The following is a 16,045-nucleotide window of genomic DNA, read 5'->3' as shown; positions in this document are numbered from 1 at the left end:
ATTTTCATGGTCAATATTCAAATAACTTAATTTTAGTCATAAAGCTATACAAAAACATGATTTTGTTAAGTAAACGTACTTTTAAACGTCATTTGTGTCCCTTTTTATTTCTACATAACGCGAAGTATCGCTGATTTTTATTCCTCGCTGTATTGTCGTTCGGTACACCCCTGCGTACATTATGGTATAATCGGAAAACTTTGACCCTCGCCTTTCCTAATATTAGAGGAAATTAAAGCCATGGTTAAAACTAAGGCTGTACAATTGTTAGACCAACAGAGGGCGTTATTTATAATACTCGGATGTTATTGTGGGCTTAGTGTGTGCGTTCGACCCCCCCCCCCCCCCCAGTTTGTAAATATTATTTCAAATGTGACGTCAAGGTCACATGGGGCTCCCCAGAGTGATCAACCATTTCCCTCCAATAGACCGTGTAAGTCTCACGATGATAAGGTCACCACTGAGCTTCCGGGCACCACAGAGCCATCAGCTGGGGAGATTAATGTGCGTGCAATTGTAGTGTCATTTTGTTTCTGTCTGATCACTTTTTATCAATCCCCAAAACATATTTATCGAATGATTACATTTACAGTTACCAATCACTAACATCTGTAAACTTAAACAAATTAAAAGGAAAAAGTAATGCGCCACCATCCGGCTCGAAGTGCCCGATTGGTAAGCAAAGTGAATGGGTTGACTACACTAGCACACCGAAGTTAGTTTTGTTTAAATAAACATAACATTTTCATCTTATTCGAGCAAAAATATTCACCTAATTGTTTATATGACACATCATTGCCCCCTGGGCCCCAAACTCCCACGGCAGTTTCGCTTTTTATCATTGAACAGACATTGATTAAATGTTAAATAAAATTGTTACCTCAAACGAGGTCAAATAAAAAGAAAACACATTGTCAATATTAATGTATTTTGTCAGAACAGGCCAATTTGCAAGCACATAAAGCAACATTAGGTCAGTTGTTTGTTGCTTAGGTCTACATTACACGAACGTTTTACTACTCAAGTCAAGCTTTAACAACTTTTTTTCAACAAACTGAGGATTTTATTTTGAAGACACCTTTTCTGGGTACGTTTCACCAAACCATTAGTTAATGGCTAAATTCTGTTGTTTTGAAGCATTTTCTAATGCCTTTCAAAATTTAACAAATAATTGTAAGCATAAAAACCTTACTTGGTAATGAGCAATGGAGAGATGTTAATAGTATAAAACATTGTAAGTAACGGCTCTCTCTGAAGAAAACTAGTTTTTGAGAAGAAGTACTTTCTGGAATTGTTGAGGTCTCAAATTCAAGGCATCTGAAAGCACACAACTTGTGCGACAAGGGGTGTCTTCCCATTATTCTCTCGCAACTTCGACGGCCAATTGAGCTCAAATTAATGTTCACGGGTTTGTTAATTTAAGAATATGTTGAGATACACCAAGTGGAAAGACTCACTAGTGCTTGAAAGTTTCCTCATGTGTCCTGCCTTTGCCCTTAAAGGGTAATTTTAAACTGATTTTCAATTGTATCCTTTGTTTTCTCAGAGTCTACTTCCGCACAAATGCTTTTGGGAAACAAGAATATTCAATGGAGCAAAACAAATTAAATGAACACATTGCGAACAAATTGTATTTACTATTTACAACTTTTGGATGAGATTGAAGTCATTTTGATTGTTTAACACGTAAGGCAGGATTCCGCCTTGGGCCGGTGTTTTTAATGGAAATCTGTCCCCGGAGATTCTTTCCCCATTATAGGCAGGTGTGTCAGGAGATTATGTTCTCCCAAAATTCCCTCCCCCTTATACGGCAAACTTGTTACAAACTACTTGTGATAGCGCCCTCTGTTAAATCACCCTCACTCAGCCCATGTTAGTTTCTCAAACAGGGGAAAGAATCTCCGGCAGCACTGATTTCACTGAGACACCGGCAACCCATCCGGGCGCCTAGTCCTGGAGAATTGCGCGTGGCCCTTGTAGTGGCATGATATTTCTGTCCCTTGGAGATAGTTTCATCCTTTTATAGTGAGCGGTGACTATGGTCGTTTCTTAATTCTGAAAGCACCCTCTTTTGATTCCATCTGCTTTAGACCGTATTGATATCAGATACTCCGAGGAAAAATTCATAGCACTCCGGCTATTCGTTAACCGCGGCCCATACCAGTCTGGGGAAGACAGGAGGGGCCAGCTCACTTCGTTTGTTTGCAGTTTTTCGGAAGCAAAAATAAAACAACATGTTCTGTCGCCAGTCAAATAAGCCGAGTTTTGTTCCTCCGACAACGGGGGCTACAATCCCGGCCAAAATGCTTGGGCCACCCAATCCTACGTTATTTAAACCCATTCCCTGTTCACTTCCCACTGACAAGTTTTTAGGGTTTGTGTACTTTTTGTAGAAGGACGCAAAATCAATGTTCACTGATTTACGGTAAACTTGCACTGTTTGAAGGTAAAAGGGTAAAAAGTTTCCCTTAAATTTTACTTTCTGAGGTGTTGTAGGTTTTGACAAAAATGAGTAAAACAGTGTTAGGAAAATTAGTTCAGCTTGCAAATTGTATTTACCAATAATTTTAGTTTAATATCAATTAAATACGCAAAACACAAAAACCAAAACAATCAATTGATACGGCGTTAATGTTCATTCTTTCAATGTATTTAAAACATTCAAGTGACACCTGACTATTTATAAAACTATGCAATATATCTTAACTTCTAGTACACTAAATGGATTATAGTTAAATTTAACAAAAACATGCTTTGTAGAAATACAAGTATCTAGTAATATACTAATGCTTTGTATTCTAGCGTTAATGCAAACATTAACACTGTGTTTTTGACGACCTTTAACGTAATAATTGTTTAATTGTGAAATGAATCAGATGTTGACAATTTGAAGATTTGATTCATATGCAGGGGCTGAAAAGAACACACCAGCAGCAGTTATTTGGTTTAATGTCCTGATGTTTTCGCGCAAAAGGATACAAATAAGACTAAAATTTAATCACAAAACTCTTGTTTTCAGAGCGTTATTGCTAAATACCAGTGTGTTTAAAGTCACCTGGAAGTGGTATTTTGTCAAAATAAAGCTTTTGTCACTCACTAAAATATGTGTTTTGATGAGTAGAATATGAATAAAATTTAACTAAGGTTCTATAAATTTAGTTTCCATGATTAACAAATTTAAAAGTAGGCCCGACCCGAGAGGGCGCTGTTCGTGACGTCAATCGAGTCGCGATATTTGAAGCAGGACGGCTCAAAGTGTTTGCTGCACAGCGCTGGAAAAGACGTCGGACCGAACCACTTTGCAAACTGACTTAATTTTTAGTTATTTTGCTGCCTCCAGCAGCAATACACGTGGTCGACATTGCCGAACAAATGCAAGAAATAAACCTTTTTTCGAAACGTAAAAACTAGAACTTGCATGTATAAATGGCACGTACGTGTGTTCAATGTACGATCGAGGTAAAGTCTGCCTCGATTGACGTCACAAATGGGGTAGGCGGAGTCACCCCAAACAACTTTTTTTTAAACATGTAAATCGTTACAAACAATAACTCAACAAATTATGTTATTGTTCATTAACATATACTCTAATGTTTGAAGAAAAATGAATTATATTTCGAGGTGACTTTAACCCTTTAATCTCGACCCCATTTTTAATAAATTTGCATGTGCTCAGGTTATTTATTAAAATGTCTGATTTACTTCTTGGAAATATGTTAACATTATGCATCATATTAAAGCTTATATATAGTGCTATTTTATAAGAATATTTTTTACCCCCAACAGGCTATACCATGAAAATATAGTTCTAACAAAAATCACAGAGTGGGTCACAATATTACTGTCAACGAAACCTTTCTGTGTAAGGTAAAATGCGACATTGTGTAATCAGCTAATATTCCGAATAATTAAGTCACGGTCGAAGTGAGGACATTTTTATTTTCCATATTCACACTAAGATGGTGTATTGGTTTCATGCCGATGTGACGGTTTAACGAATCGCTGTAAGTGTAATATATTTTCCCCTCTTTGACATGTTAGTCGTGACATCATCAAACGTTTTATACGAAAGTGATTCAAAACGAATACCCAATGTTTCATCTGCATTAAACAAAAGTGCTTTCTCATGTGAAAACAAAGAAACGCTCAAACCACGACGAAAAATTAAATTTTTCTCTATATCGAAACGTGTTCAAAAAGCGACACAAAATAAATGTTTTCTGGTAACTTTACAACGTTAGTTCTTTTTGATCACAAGTTGTCGTTAGTTTAATATCATAAGTATTGTACATTTACGAATATATCAACAGAAGACAACTGGTACCAGTTGTTAGGTGAATTATTTGTATTGTGTTGCCTTAACAGGGTACAGCTTTTTCAACCAATTTAAAATGTTTGAAATAAAATTGCCGGCACAATCGGAGGCCACAATGAATTATAAGTCTGAGTCTGTATCAAGGAATCTGAAGTTTTGTATGTACTGTTTAATAAACTGTCAGTTTTTGTTGCGTAGTTTCATTTTTGCATTTTATGGACTCATCATGGTTTCAAGGACTCATCATTGCACCCTCGGACGGAATTACAGGCTGCAGAAATTTCAAACTTTACCGAAAATGTAATAAACTCAAAAAAAGGGATGAACTGATATTTATAGCACTGTTTATGTGACAAAAACACGTTGGAAGTTTTTGTCACAATACACGTATTGCAGAATCAAGTGTTCAAATAAAACGTCTTTTCCATATTTATTGTCTTGCAAATAATAAAACAATTAATAATAAAGTAATTTTATTCGATTCATCTAAACACACGTTCGATTTTCCACGATTAACTCGTTATTATTATTTTTTTAAAAACTATATAGTTGCATATTAGTTTATTTAAATCGTTGTCTTAAACATTAACACGTTTTCGTTTGCTTTTATGTTTGATTTAGATTTCGTACAGCAGGAATCCAGTAAAAGACGTGTAATGGTCAGAGGCACCATATACTTGACCGTATACAGCTAAGTAAACTTGATCTCCGTAGTGCAGGGGAATCACTGCACTGTTGCTCACTTGATGATTACCTGCAGCCTGTATACCCCCTGAAACAATGATGTTACCGTTCTTGCTCAGGTAGACATAGAGGCGAGAATCACTTGATGATTTCATGACTGAGAACACCAATACGTATACCCCAGGCACACTACACGTAAACGTGCCGTTATTCAAGTTGAAAACAGTCCCTTCCTCTGAAAACAATAACTCTTCAAAGGGCAGAAGATCATAGGAGGATGTAGGGCTGAAGCCGGTATTCCTCACTGCAGTGAAGGCGGACCGTCGCGTACTACATTGACCTGCTTCACCAGTCTGGCCAGCTGGTCCAGGTTCACCTCTCTCCCCCTTCAAACCATTCATCCCAGGCAGACCTTGAGGTCCTTGTTTCCCTGGTAGACCGACTCCTTGCTCTCCCTTCAGTCCATGTTCCCCTTTAGCGCCTGGCTCACCAACCAGTCCATCTGACCCCTTGTCTCCTTTAACCCCGGGTTGACCTACCTCACCAGGAGAGCCAGCATCACCTCTGGGGCCTACAAGTCCTTGACCATGGTTCCCATTAGATCCAGGGATTCCCGGTATACCGGCTGGGCCCTGGCAGCAAGAGTTACACGTCATTCCCGAATCAGGTGAAACTGCTGCTGTAGCCACCAGGAACTGAACTTGCATAAAAGCCAAAACAATGGCCACTGCTAACGTAATCTTCATCTGTAAAAATTGTAAGAATAACAACATTTATAGCAATTGTGTTTTCGTAGCTGGTAGGGTTGATCATTTGTAAGTTGATCCTCTCCTTTTATTATGTATTCGCCCGTAAGGTATCAGATTAGATCAAACTGCACATTAGTTGATCAACTGAATAATAGTGTAAGTTTGCTGAACTAAATCGGTAAATGAACAAATTTAATTTTTTTTTTTAAGCAATTAAATGAGAACGCCTTTGGAGTGTTCAAACTGTTTATAATTGATATTATAAACAGAAGTGTCGTTGCCGAACGGTTTTGACCACCGATGTCAAACTCTGGTGTTTCTGATCAGTAGAGTGTGGGTTCGAATCCCGAGTCGTGACACTTATAACATCGCCTTTCGCATGGAACGTAAAGTCGTTGGCCACATGTGTTGTGTAACGCATGTAAAATATCCCAGTGCACTTATCGAAAAGAAAAAAAAAGGCTCACCTTGGTGTTCCTGGCTGTGGCTGCTGATGCGCCGTAGCACCTTGTAAACCCTTATAAGGTGCTAAATAATTGGTTCTCAGAATTTATCATTTCAATAAAAAAAAAAATAATGAAAGTTTGTATATACTCAATTGGGTACCTTGTTGGAAGATACTTCGATGTTATTATTATTTTTATTATTCGTTGGATTGCCCCTCTACGTGTGCAAACGATAATAGGTCTGTTGTAATTTGAGCCGAGCAGCGAAATGGTCCGTTTGTGACACAGGCCATCTCGGGACCTGGAAACTGGTTAATTAATACTTATTATACTAGAAGAAATGCCTGAAAAAACATCAATGACACTCCGGCTCTTCGTTAACTGCGGCCCCTAACAGTCTGGGGAAGACAGGAGGGGCCAGGTCATTTCGTTTGTTTGCAGTTTTATGAAACCATTCCCTGTCTACTTCCTACTGACAATAAACAATGTCTCCCCTGCCTTCGCCCCCACCCCTCTCAATGTTGAGTGTGACGCAGAAGACTGGCAGTAAGAACCATCATTGAAAGGGGGCAGGGGGGGGGGGGGCAATGGCCCGGATTGTAGTCTGAGTTACAACACCGTACACTGTACGTTTGTAGTAAATTGAAGCAAAAGAGGGCGCTTTGTAATTGAGCACACACACAACCAATGTCCGGATCTGCAAACACCTCACATTACACATTTTTGATAAATTATACATAGAGGGCGCTTTGTAAATATATTTTCATTACAACACAGGGCGCTGTGGCCCTCTATGTGTATTTTCTTACAGTTTGCAGTATACATAGGGTGCGTTCGATAAGCTTCCATTAGTCGACCCCGCGGTGCTCACTCGGGTGAGCCCGTGACAAGAGCTAATCGACTCCACAAGCAGGGCACTGGGGGCTGACCCGGGTGAACCCCTGGAATGACGTTAAAGCTATTAGAACGTAACGGGGGCAGACCGGGGTCGACCCAGGGAAGCTAAACGAACTCCCCATAGATTGCAGACTGGGACCATGTCTTTATCCGCAAAGACAAAGACAGGTACCTGCTATTCAGATACAATTGGATACAATGCTATCAATGGATAAATCAACATCAAGTCGAGCGCCATGTGGGAGCTCGAGCCTGCCCAGTGATTTCTCTCCAGATGTTCCGATCCAGCATGCAGGAGCGTAGTTCCTCAGCGCTGGCCAAGCCGGTGTCTCGAATAAGGGTGTCTACGAAGGAGAGACGTCTTAAATTTGATAAATGCAGTGAATGCTACCGTATCTTGGCTTGGTTTGATTTGTCTGAGGTAACCTCAGTCGACCAATCAAAACACAGATATGGAAAGCTTACTTTCGGCCACCCGCATGCTATGTGTCCACGTGTGTGGTGTATGTATACTAAACAGCTCGTATTCCGAAAGATTAAGTCACAATCAAAGAGGAACATTATATTGTCCAAGTTCACAATAAAATGGTGTATTTTTGTTGGTAACCTTCTTACAGCAAGATTGGTTTCATGCCGTTTTGACAGGTAAACCATGTCGCTGTAGAGAAATGTACCTTCCACTCTTTGACATGTTATTCTGCAGCATCAAATGTTTTATACAGAGGTAGTTCAAAACGAATACCCAATGTTTCATCTGCATTAAAAAAAAGCTCCCTCCTGTAAAAACAAACAAACGCAAAACTACGAGGAAGAATTGTACACTTCACCATATCGAGACGTGTTCGGGAAAAATACGGCACAAAAGAAATGTCTTCCGGTTACTTGACAACGCTGTATCCTTTTGATCACAAGTTATCAAAAGTTTAACATAATAAGTATTGTTCATACACCAATATATCAACAGAAATACCAGTTTTTTGCTTTGTTTTTGTTGCTTAAACAGGGTACAGCTCTATTCACCAATTTAACATTGTGGGAATTCAAAATGGCCGGCGAAACAGGCGGCCATCATGAATTATGTCTTTGCAGTCTTTAAGTCTGTATCACGGAAGGTGACCTGCTTTTGTTTTTCTTTACTGTTTGTTAAACTGTCCTGATTTATTTTCTTGTAATCCATTTTTTAAAACTTTTTTGGGGGAAAAACAAAATGATTTAGAGTCGTCATCAAATACTTCATAATGCACCCTTGGAAACCAACCTTGGAAAGAAGACGTATCAAATTTTCCCGAAAATGTGATCAACTCAAAAAGAAGGATAAACTGATACTTATAGCAATGTTAACGTAACATTACAGTTTTTAAAAGTTTTCGTCACAATAAACACGTTTAGAAAATCACGCTTTAAAATATAACGTCTGCTATCAAACTAATTGTCATACACGCATTAAAATAACTGTTGATTTATTATATTCATCTGAACAAACTGCCCCATCTAAACACAACTAACTATTGTTTATTCTATTTTGTAACACATTCAACGTTGTCTAAGACATTAAAACGTTTCTGTGCGTGTTATGCCTGATTTAGATTTGGTACAACAGGACTCCTGTAAAAGACTGTAATGGTAAGAGTTACTATATACTTGACCGTCTACAGCTAAGTGAACTTGATCTCCATAGAGCAGGGGAATCACTGCACTGTTGCTCACTTGATGATTACCTGCAGCCTGTATACCCCCTGAAACAATGATGTTACCGTTCTTCTTAAGCAGGACATACCGGGTGTCTCAAAAAAAATATACACTTTTGAAATGGCTGCCGAATGAAAAAAACAAAACGATTCTGGGGGAAAAATGTTTTTTTATGGATAGCTTATGGTCTCAACTTTCATATGACACCAAAAGTTCCTAAAATAGATCATGGCTGGGTGAGCACTGCTCACTTTTGTGAAGTGTTTAAAATAAGGCTGTGCAGGAATTAGCCTTCCAATTTGAGAGCTTACAAAATTGAGGGTGACGTAATAAATTCATGCTCAAATACGATCAGTTTTGGTTTGCTGAATGAAGTTTATGGTTTGTTAAACCATTTATTTTATATTCATAAGTGAACAGGAAATGCATTTTTTTGTTCTTGTGGCATTGTAACTTTCCCCGGTAGACTCAGTGGTGTCTTCATGTGAGTCGCGATGGTGTGATAGTACATGTAGCAATTTCCATGTTTAATACAAACTGTGTTTGTTTTTTAACATCTGTGACTTTGAATAAAAACCTTCATCCCGCATTTCAGTTATTGGAAGATGATTTTAACATTTCATTGGTTTTCTTAATAATCAGATGGGGATTATGTACAAAGATTGTTCAATGGTACGTTTTTTTTGAAAACAGGAATGTCAAAGATGTTGGCTACTTCTTCAGGTTACCCATTGACCTGAAGTAGCTGAAATCTTAGATTGAATTGTGTAAGCTACAAAGGCCTTCTCTCACAAAGGGAAGGCTAATTCCTGCGCAGCCTTATTTTCAAACGTGAGCATTGCTCACACAATCATGAATTATTTTCAGACTCTATGGTGTCATGTGGAAGTTGAGTCCATAAGCTATCCATACACCTAAACCTTTTCCCCCAGAATCATATACTTTTCATTCGGCAGCCATTTCAAAAGTGTATAGATTTTTTTGAGACACACGGTATAGGTAAGGCCCACTTGGTGTTTTAAGACTGAAAACATCAATACGTATACCCCAAGCAGGCACATTACACGTAAACGCGCCGTTCAAATTGAAATTGTACCAGGGGCAGATCGGGGTCGACCCAGGGAAGCTAAACAAACGCAGCCTTAGATTGAAGACTGGGACCCTGTCTTTAAAGACAGGTACCTGCTATTCAGATCCAGTGATTCCATTGGATACATCAGCATCAAGTCGAGCGCCATGTAGAAGCTCGAGCATGCCCGAGCATGCCCAGTGGTTTCTCTCCAGATGTTCCGATCCAGCATGAACTAGCGTAGTTCCTCGGCGCCGGCCAAGCCGGTGTCTCGTTTCACGGTGTCTACCAAGGAGAGACGTCTTAAATTGGATGCAACCATCTTCGGGCTTGTTTTGATTTGTCTGAGGTAATCTCGGTCGACCAATCAAAACACAGATATGGAAAGCTTACTTTCGGCCGCCCGCATGTTGTGTGCCCACATGTGTGGTGTATGTATGCTATACATACAATGTGCATGAACTTGCATGTAATGTTGGTGTATAATTTGACCGCGTATCTTTAGGTAAAAAGTGAAAAAAACACGCCGGTTTGGAGGCCGGTCTATGGTCACGTGCCTCGAAGTGTGATGCAGATATTCAGACTACATAGGGTACGTTCGATTAGCTGTCCTGGGTCTACCCGCGGTGCTCACTCGGGTGAGCCCCTGACGAGAGCTAATAGAACGAGCACACTCGCCCTCTCGTGGTGAAGTCATGCTAATCGGGTCACCCCCAAGTGACCCACTCCACAAGCAGGGCACTGGGGGCTGACCCGGGTGATCCAAAGGAATGGCGTCAAAGCTATTCGAACGTACCGGGGGTAGACCGTGGTCGACCCAGGGAAGCCAAACGAACGCACCTATAGATTGTTGGTTGTGTACATGGAGAGGTGACAAGGGTTTAATTGTTCAGGGTTTATGTCCAATTCGAAAGTGCGTAAGTCAGTCAATCCATGTGCTTTTGAATGAGGCACTTGGACCGATTTGCTCGACCCAACCGGTCTCATCTAGCATCACTGGGAAGGGCTGATGAGCTTGTACAACTTATATAATTCATGACTATAAGAAAATAATGCTTAACATTACTTAATTGTGCGGGGCAAGCTGTTGTATAGCAATTATTATTATACCATTGTGTCATTTCAAAAAACGTGCTCTGAACTATTTGACATAACAACTTGAGTCTGATGATTTCAATGTTAAGGGTTCGGATACTTTTTTTGTAGGACACAAACACACTGTTCACTGATTTACATTAAATTTGCACTGTCTGAAGAAATAATGGTAGAAAGTTTCCCTGAAATTATTACTTGCTGAGGTGCTGTAGCTTTCGACAAAATGCGTTAAAACAGTGTCAGGAAAATTATTTCAGATCGTAAATTGTATTTACCAATAACTGTAGTTTTATAAGGGAATCAATGTGTTGTGAAGAGGTAAATTATAAAGAAACCGATTCAACGCACTTTGGTTGCCATTCATAAATACCTTTGCGGTCAAAAACATCATCATTTTTTGACCAAAAAAATAAAATAAATGCCAACATTATAATTGTTAAATGATTTCTTTCAACACAACACCCCTCCAGCTATGAAATGGTAAAGCCCTTCGCCGCCCTCGGGTAAACAACTCCTTACAAGGGAATGCTGTGCGCATCGCGCGTATCGCGTGATGTAGCACAACTTTTCAGCTTTTGCTCTCGACCAATAGGAATGAAGAAACTGTCTTATAAGAACAGGTGCAAGGTCGCGTGTCACGCCCATAAATTAACACTTTTTACCGGTCATAAACAAAGGTTTATACACACCCACGTGACGCGATCTCCACCAATAGGAGTAGCGAAACTGTCAAAGGTTTTTATGAATATCCAGTAAAAACTCCAAACACAAAAACCAAAACGATCGACTGATACGGCGTAAATTTTCATTTTTTCAGTGTAATTAAAACATTCAAGTGGTACCTGACTATTTCTAAAACTATGACATCGATCTTAACTTCTTATACAATGGATACTAGTTTATTTAGGAAAACACTTTTTGTATTTAATATATGTATCAATTAATAAGTTATGTATTCTAATGTTAATTCAAACATCAATAATGAGTTTTATTGACGACTTGTTTACGTTAATGTTTAAAGGCAGTGGACACTATTGGTAATTACTCCAAATAATTATTAGCATAAGACCTCAATTCGTAACGAGTAATGGGGAAGGTCGATAGTGTAGGTTTTCTCTGTCATATTCAGCAAATGAGCAGCCAATTTAATTTTCATGCGTTCGAATTAAAGCTATTTTGCCTCTCCGGTTTTTAATGCGTTTCAAATTCAGAATTCGGTCATTCAATTTCGTTGTGGGGCATTCAAGTTCCTAGCACGCCCATTCTTTTTCATGACACACAATCATCATTCAACTTAGCAAAGCTGGTTTGACTAGAGATTTTGCTGATTTAATCATTTTCAATTTCGTAAAAAGGCAATCAATTTCGCTCACCGAGGATTAAAATAAGTACGACTAAAGAAATACAAATAAACAGATAAACTGTATAAGGCAAACCGTTTCGTACCTTCACTTTTAAATCGAGCGAACCTTTTCTTTATTTTATGTTTCCAGTATAGACTTTACCTTGGGCCCCATAAGGGTTGTTTTCTTCTTTATTTTTTCGGGTGACCTTCAATGGTTAACTGTCCAAGACCTGTCATTTGAATGTGTTTGAATGTTTTTTTCTTTTCTTTTTTCTTAAATGTTTTTCAAGTTGTTGTTTTTTGTAAATATTCACCAACCATCTGTTGGCGTGCCAGACATCTTGGCATATTATGTCCAAAAGTGCCAACAAATTAACCGCATGCCTTTAACGTAGGAAACAACAGGTTAACCAAGCGTTTTTAAGACTGCACAAATATCAGAATTGACTGCCTCAAAATGAAATTGAATGACTAAACACACGCCTTAAAAACACTCCTGCGAATTTGAATGCAGCTTCGATGAATTGTTAAATTGAATGGTTATTTTTTTAAATCGAATTACGTAAAAGTAGATTTAACTAGTCTTAAAATGAAATTTAATGACCCTTTTTTAGTAGCATTCGATTTCGTGCGAAACAGAATAGGCTGTTCATTTTCCGAAATTGACCGAGAAAACCTATATAAAACATTGTGAGAAGCGGCTCCCTCTGAAGTGACGTAGTTGTCGAGAAAGAAGTAATTTTCCACGAGTTTGATATCGAGACCTCAGGTTCAAAATCTGAGGTCTCGAAATCAAGCATCTGAAAGCACACAACTTCGAGTGACAAGGGTGTTTTTTCTTTCATTATTATCTCGCAACTTCGACGACCGATTGAGCTCAAATTTTCACAGGTTTATTATTTTATGCATATATGTTGAGATTCACCAAGTGAGAAGACTAGTCTTTGAAAATTACCGAGAGTGTCCACTGTCTTTAATTTTTACTGCCAACGACACTTTTCTGTAGTAAGGGAGATCAAGATAAAATGCAATATTGTGTAACTAGCTCGTATTCCGAGGAAAATTATATTTTCCAAGTTCACACTAAGATGGTGTATTTTGTTAGTATACCTTTTTATAGCAAGATTGGTTTCAATTTCATTTTGACGGTTAAAGCAACCACTGTACCGACATGTACATCCCCTCTTTAACATAATATTGTGACATCATCACATGTTTTATACAAAGGTGGTTCAAAATGAAACCCAATGTTTCATCTGCATTTACAAAAAAGTGCTCTCTCATGTTAAAACAAACAAACGCAAAACTACGAGGAAGTGTTATATATTTCACCATATCGAGACGTGTTCGGGAAAAGAAGACACAAAGGAAACGTCTTCCGGTAACTTTACAACGCTGTGTCTTTTCGATCACAAGTTATCATTAGTTTACTAGAATAAGTATTGGTTATTAACAAAGATATCAACAGAAGATAACCGTTACCAGTTGTTTTGTGAATTATTTGTTCTTTGTTGCTTCAACAGGGTACAGCTTTTTCCACCAATTTAAAACGTTTGAATTAAAATTGCCGGCACAATCGGCAGCCACAATGAATTATTAGTCTAAGTCCGTATCAAGGAATCTGAAGTGACAGTTGTTTTTATGTACTGTTTAATAAACTGTAATTTTTTTGTTTCGTAGTTTCATTTTGCATTTTATGGACTCATCATGGTTTCAAGGACTCATCATTGCACCCTCGGACGGAATTACAGGCGGCAGAAATATATAACTTTCCCGAAAATGTAATAAACTCAAAAAGGGATGAACTGATATTTATAGCACTGTTTACGTGACAAAAACACGTTGAAAGTTTTTGTCACAATACACGTTTGCAAAATCAAGTGTTCAAATAAAACGTCTTTTTCATACTTATTGTCCTGCAAATAATAAAACAATTAATAATAAAGTAATTTTATTCGATTCATCTAAACACACGTTCGATTTTCCACAATTAACTCATTATTATTATATTTTTAAAAACTATATAGTTGCATATTAGTTTATCGTAATCGTTTCCGTGTGTTTTTATGGTTGATTTAGATTTCGTACAGCAGGAATCCAGTAAAAGACGTGTTATGGTCAGGGTCACTACTTACTTGACCGCGTACAGCTAAGTGAACTTGATCTCCGTAGTGCAGGGGAATCACTGCACTGCTGCTCACTGGATGATTACCTGCAGCGTGTACATGCCCTGCAACAATGGTGTTACCGTTCTTCTTCAGCCTGACCCATAGGTAAGACCCACTTGCAATTTTTAAGACTGAGAACTTCAATACGTATACCCCAGGAAGATTACACGTAAACATGCCGTTATTCAAGTTGAAATCAGTCCCTTCCTCTGAAAACAATAACTCGTCAAAAGGCAAAGGATCCCAGTTGGATGTGGGGTTGAAGCCGGTATTCCTCACTGCAGTGAAGGCGGACCGTCGCGAACTACATTCACCTGCTTCACCAGTCTGTCCAGCTGGTCCAGGTTCACCTCTCTCACCCTTCAGACCATTCATCCCAGACAGACCTCGAAGTCCCTTTCTGCCCTGGTGACCGACTCCTTGCTCTCCCTTCAGTCCATGATCCCCTTTAACGCCTGGCGCACCAACCAGTCCATCTGACCCGATGTCTCCATTTCCCCCGGGCTCACCTGCTTCGCCGGTCTGTCCAGCTGGTCCAGGTTCACCTCTCTCCCCCTTCAGACCATTCATCCCAGACAGACCTCGAGGTCCCTTTCTGCCCTGTTGACCGACTCCTTGCTCTCCCTTCAGTCCATGATCCCCTTTAGCGCCTGGCGCACCAACCAGTCCATCTGACCCGATGTCTCCATTTCCCCCGGGCTCACCTGCTTCGCCGGTCTGTCCAGCTGGTCCAGGTTCACCTCTCTCCCCATTCAGACCATTCATCCCAGACAGACCTAGAGGTCCTTGTTTCCCTGGTTGACCGACTCCTTGATCTCCCTTACGTCCTGTATCCCCTTTAGCGCCTGGCTCACCAACTAGTCCATCTGACCCCATGTCTCCTTTAGCCCCGGGTTGACCTACCTCACCAGGGGACCCTACAAGCCCTTGACCATGGTTCCCATTTGACCCGGGAATTCCCGGTATACCGGCTGGGCCCCGGCAGCAGGAGTTACACGTCGTCTCCGGATCAGGTGAAACTGCTGTTTTAGCCACCATGAACGGAACTTGCAAAATACCAAGAAGAAGGGTCACTGTTGCTATGGTAATCTTCATCTGTAATTTAATAGGATACATAAAACAAACGATAAAAAACATGCAGCCATAGCAGGCGCTGCTCTAGCGGTGACCACCAGTTTTTTGTCAGCTTCAATTTATTCACGTTATCCATGTGTTTGTGGAAGTTCTTTATCGCTACTTTCCACATTAACCACGTTTTAGTCAATTTGTGTTTCGCTGGAATGAGCATGTGTGTGTTAAATTATGTACTTGGCCTTATTGATCGTAAGTGTTCTGTTGTGTTGAGCTAAATAATCGCTCCACACAACAAAGTGGCTACCGCTAAACACTTCAGTACCTACTTAGCTTACGGCAGGGTGCCGTTGGCTCGTTTGATCTTCAACGTATTGAATATCGTGTTGAAATGCTCCCCAATGACACCCAAACAACTGTCAGACAATTATAAACAACTTTAAAAGGAGAAAAAGAGGAAATATGGGTGGTGAGGAGAAAGAAATTTAATCAGACCGGTAGAATCTTTCTCCCAACA

General features: G+C 39.5%; 1 protein-coding gene across 1 annotated transcript; it reads right to left on the bottom strand.

Moving 5' to 3' along the window:
• Positions 1–4,932: 4,932 nt before the first annotated feature.
• On the bottom strand, positions 4,933–15,552 carry LOC139950983 (uncharacterized). The gene is made up of 4 exons (XM_071949809.1): positions 15,282–15,552; positions 14,939–15,107; positions 14,502–14,857; positions 4,933–5,699 (listed from the first exon to the last, which is right to left on the bottom strand). The coding sequence occupies exons 1-4, from the start codon at positions 15,550–15,552 to the stop codon at positions 4,933–4,935; spliced, it is 1,563 nt and encodes a 520-aa protein (XP_071805910.1).
• Positions 15,553–16,045: the final 493 nt, after the last annotated feature.

Source organism: Asterias amurensis, chromosome 18 (assembly GCF_032118995.1).
Source record: "Asterias amurensis chromosome 18, ASM3211899v1".
Classification (NCBI taxonomy): Eukaryota; Metazoa; Echinodermata; class Asteroidea; order Forcipulatida; family Asteriidae; genus Asterias; species Asterias amurensis.
The sequence above is the reverse complement of the archived record's forward strand: the minus strand, read 5'-3'. Positions and strand labels throughout refer to the sequence as shown.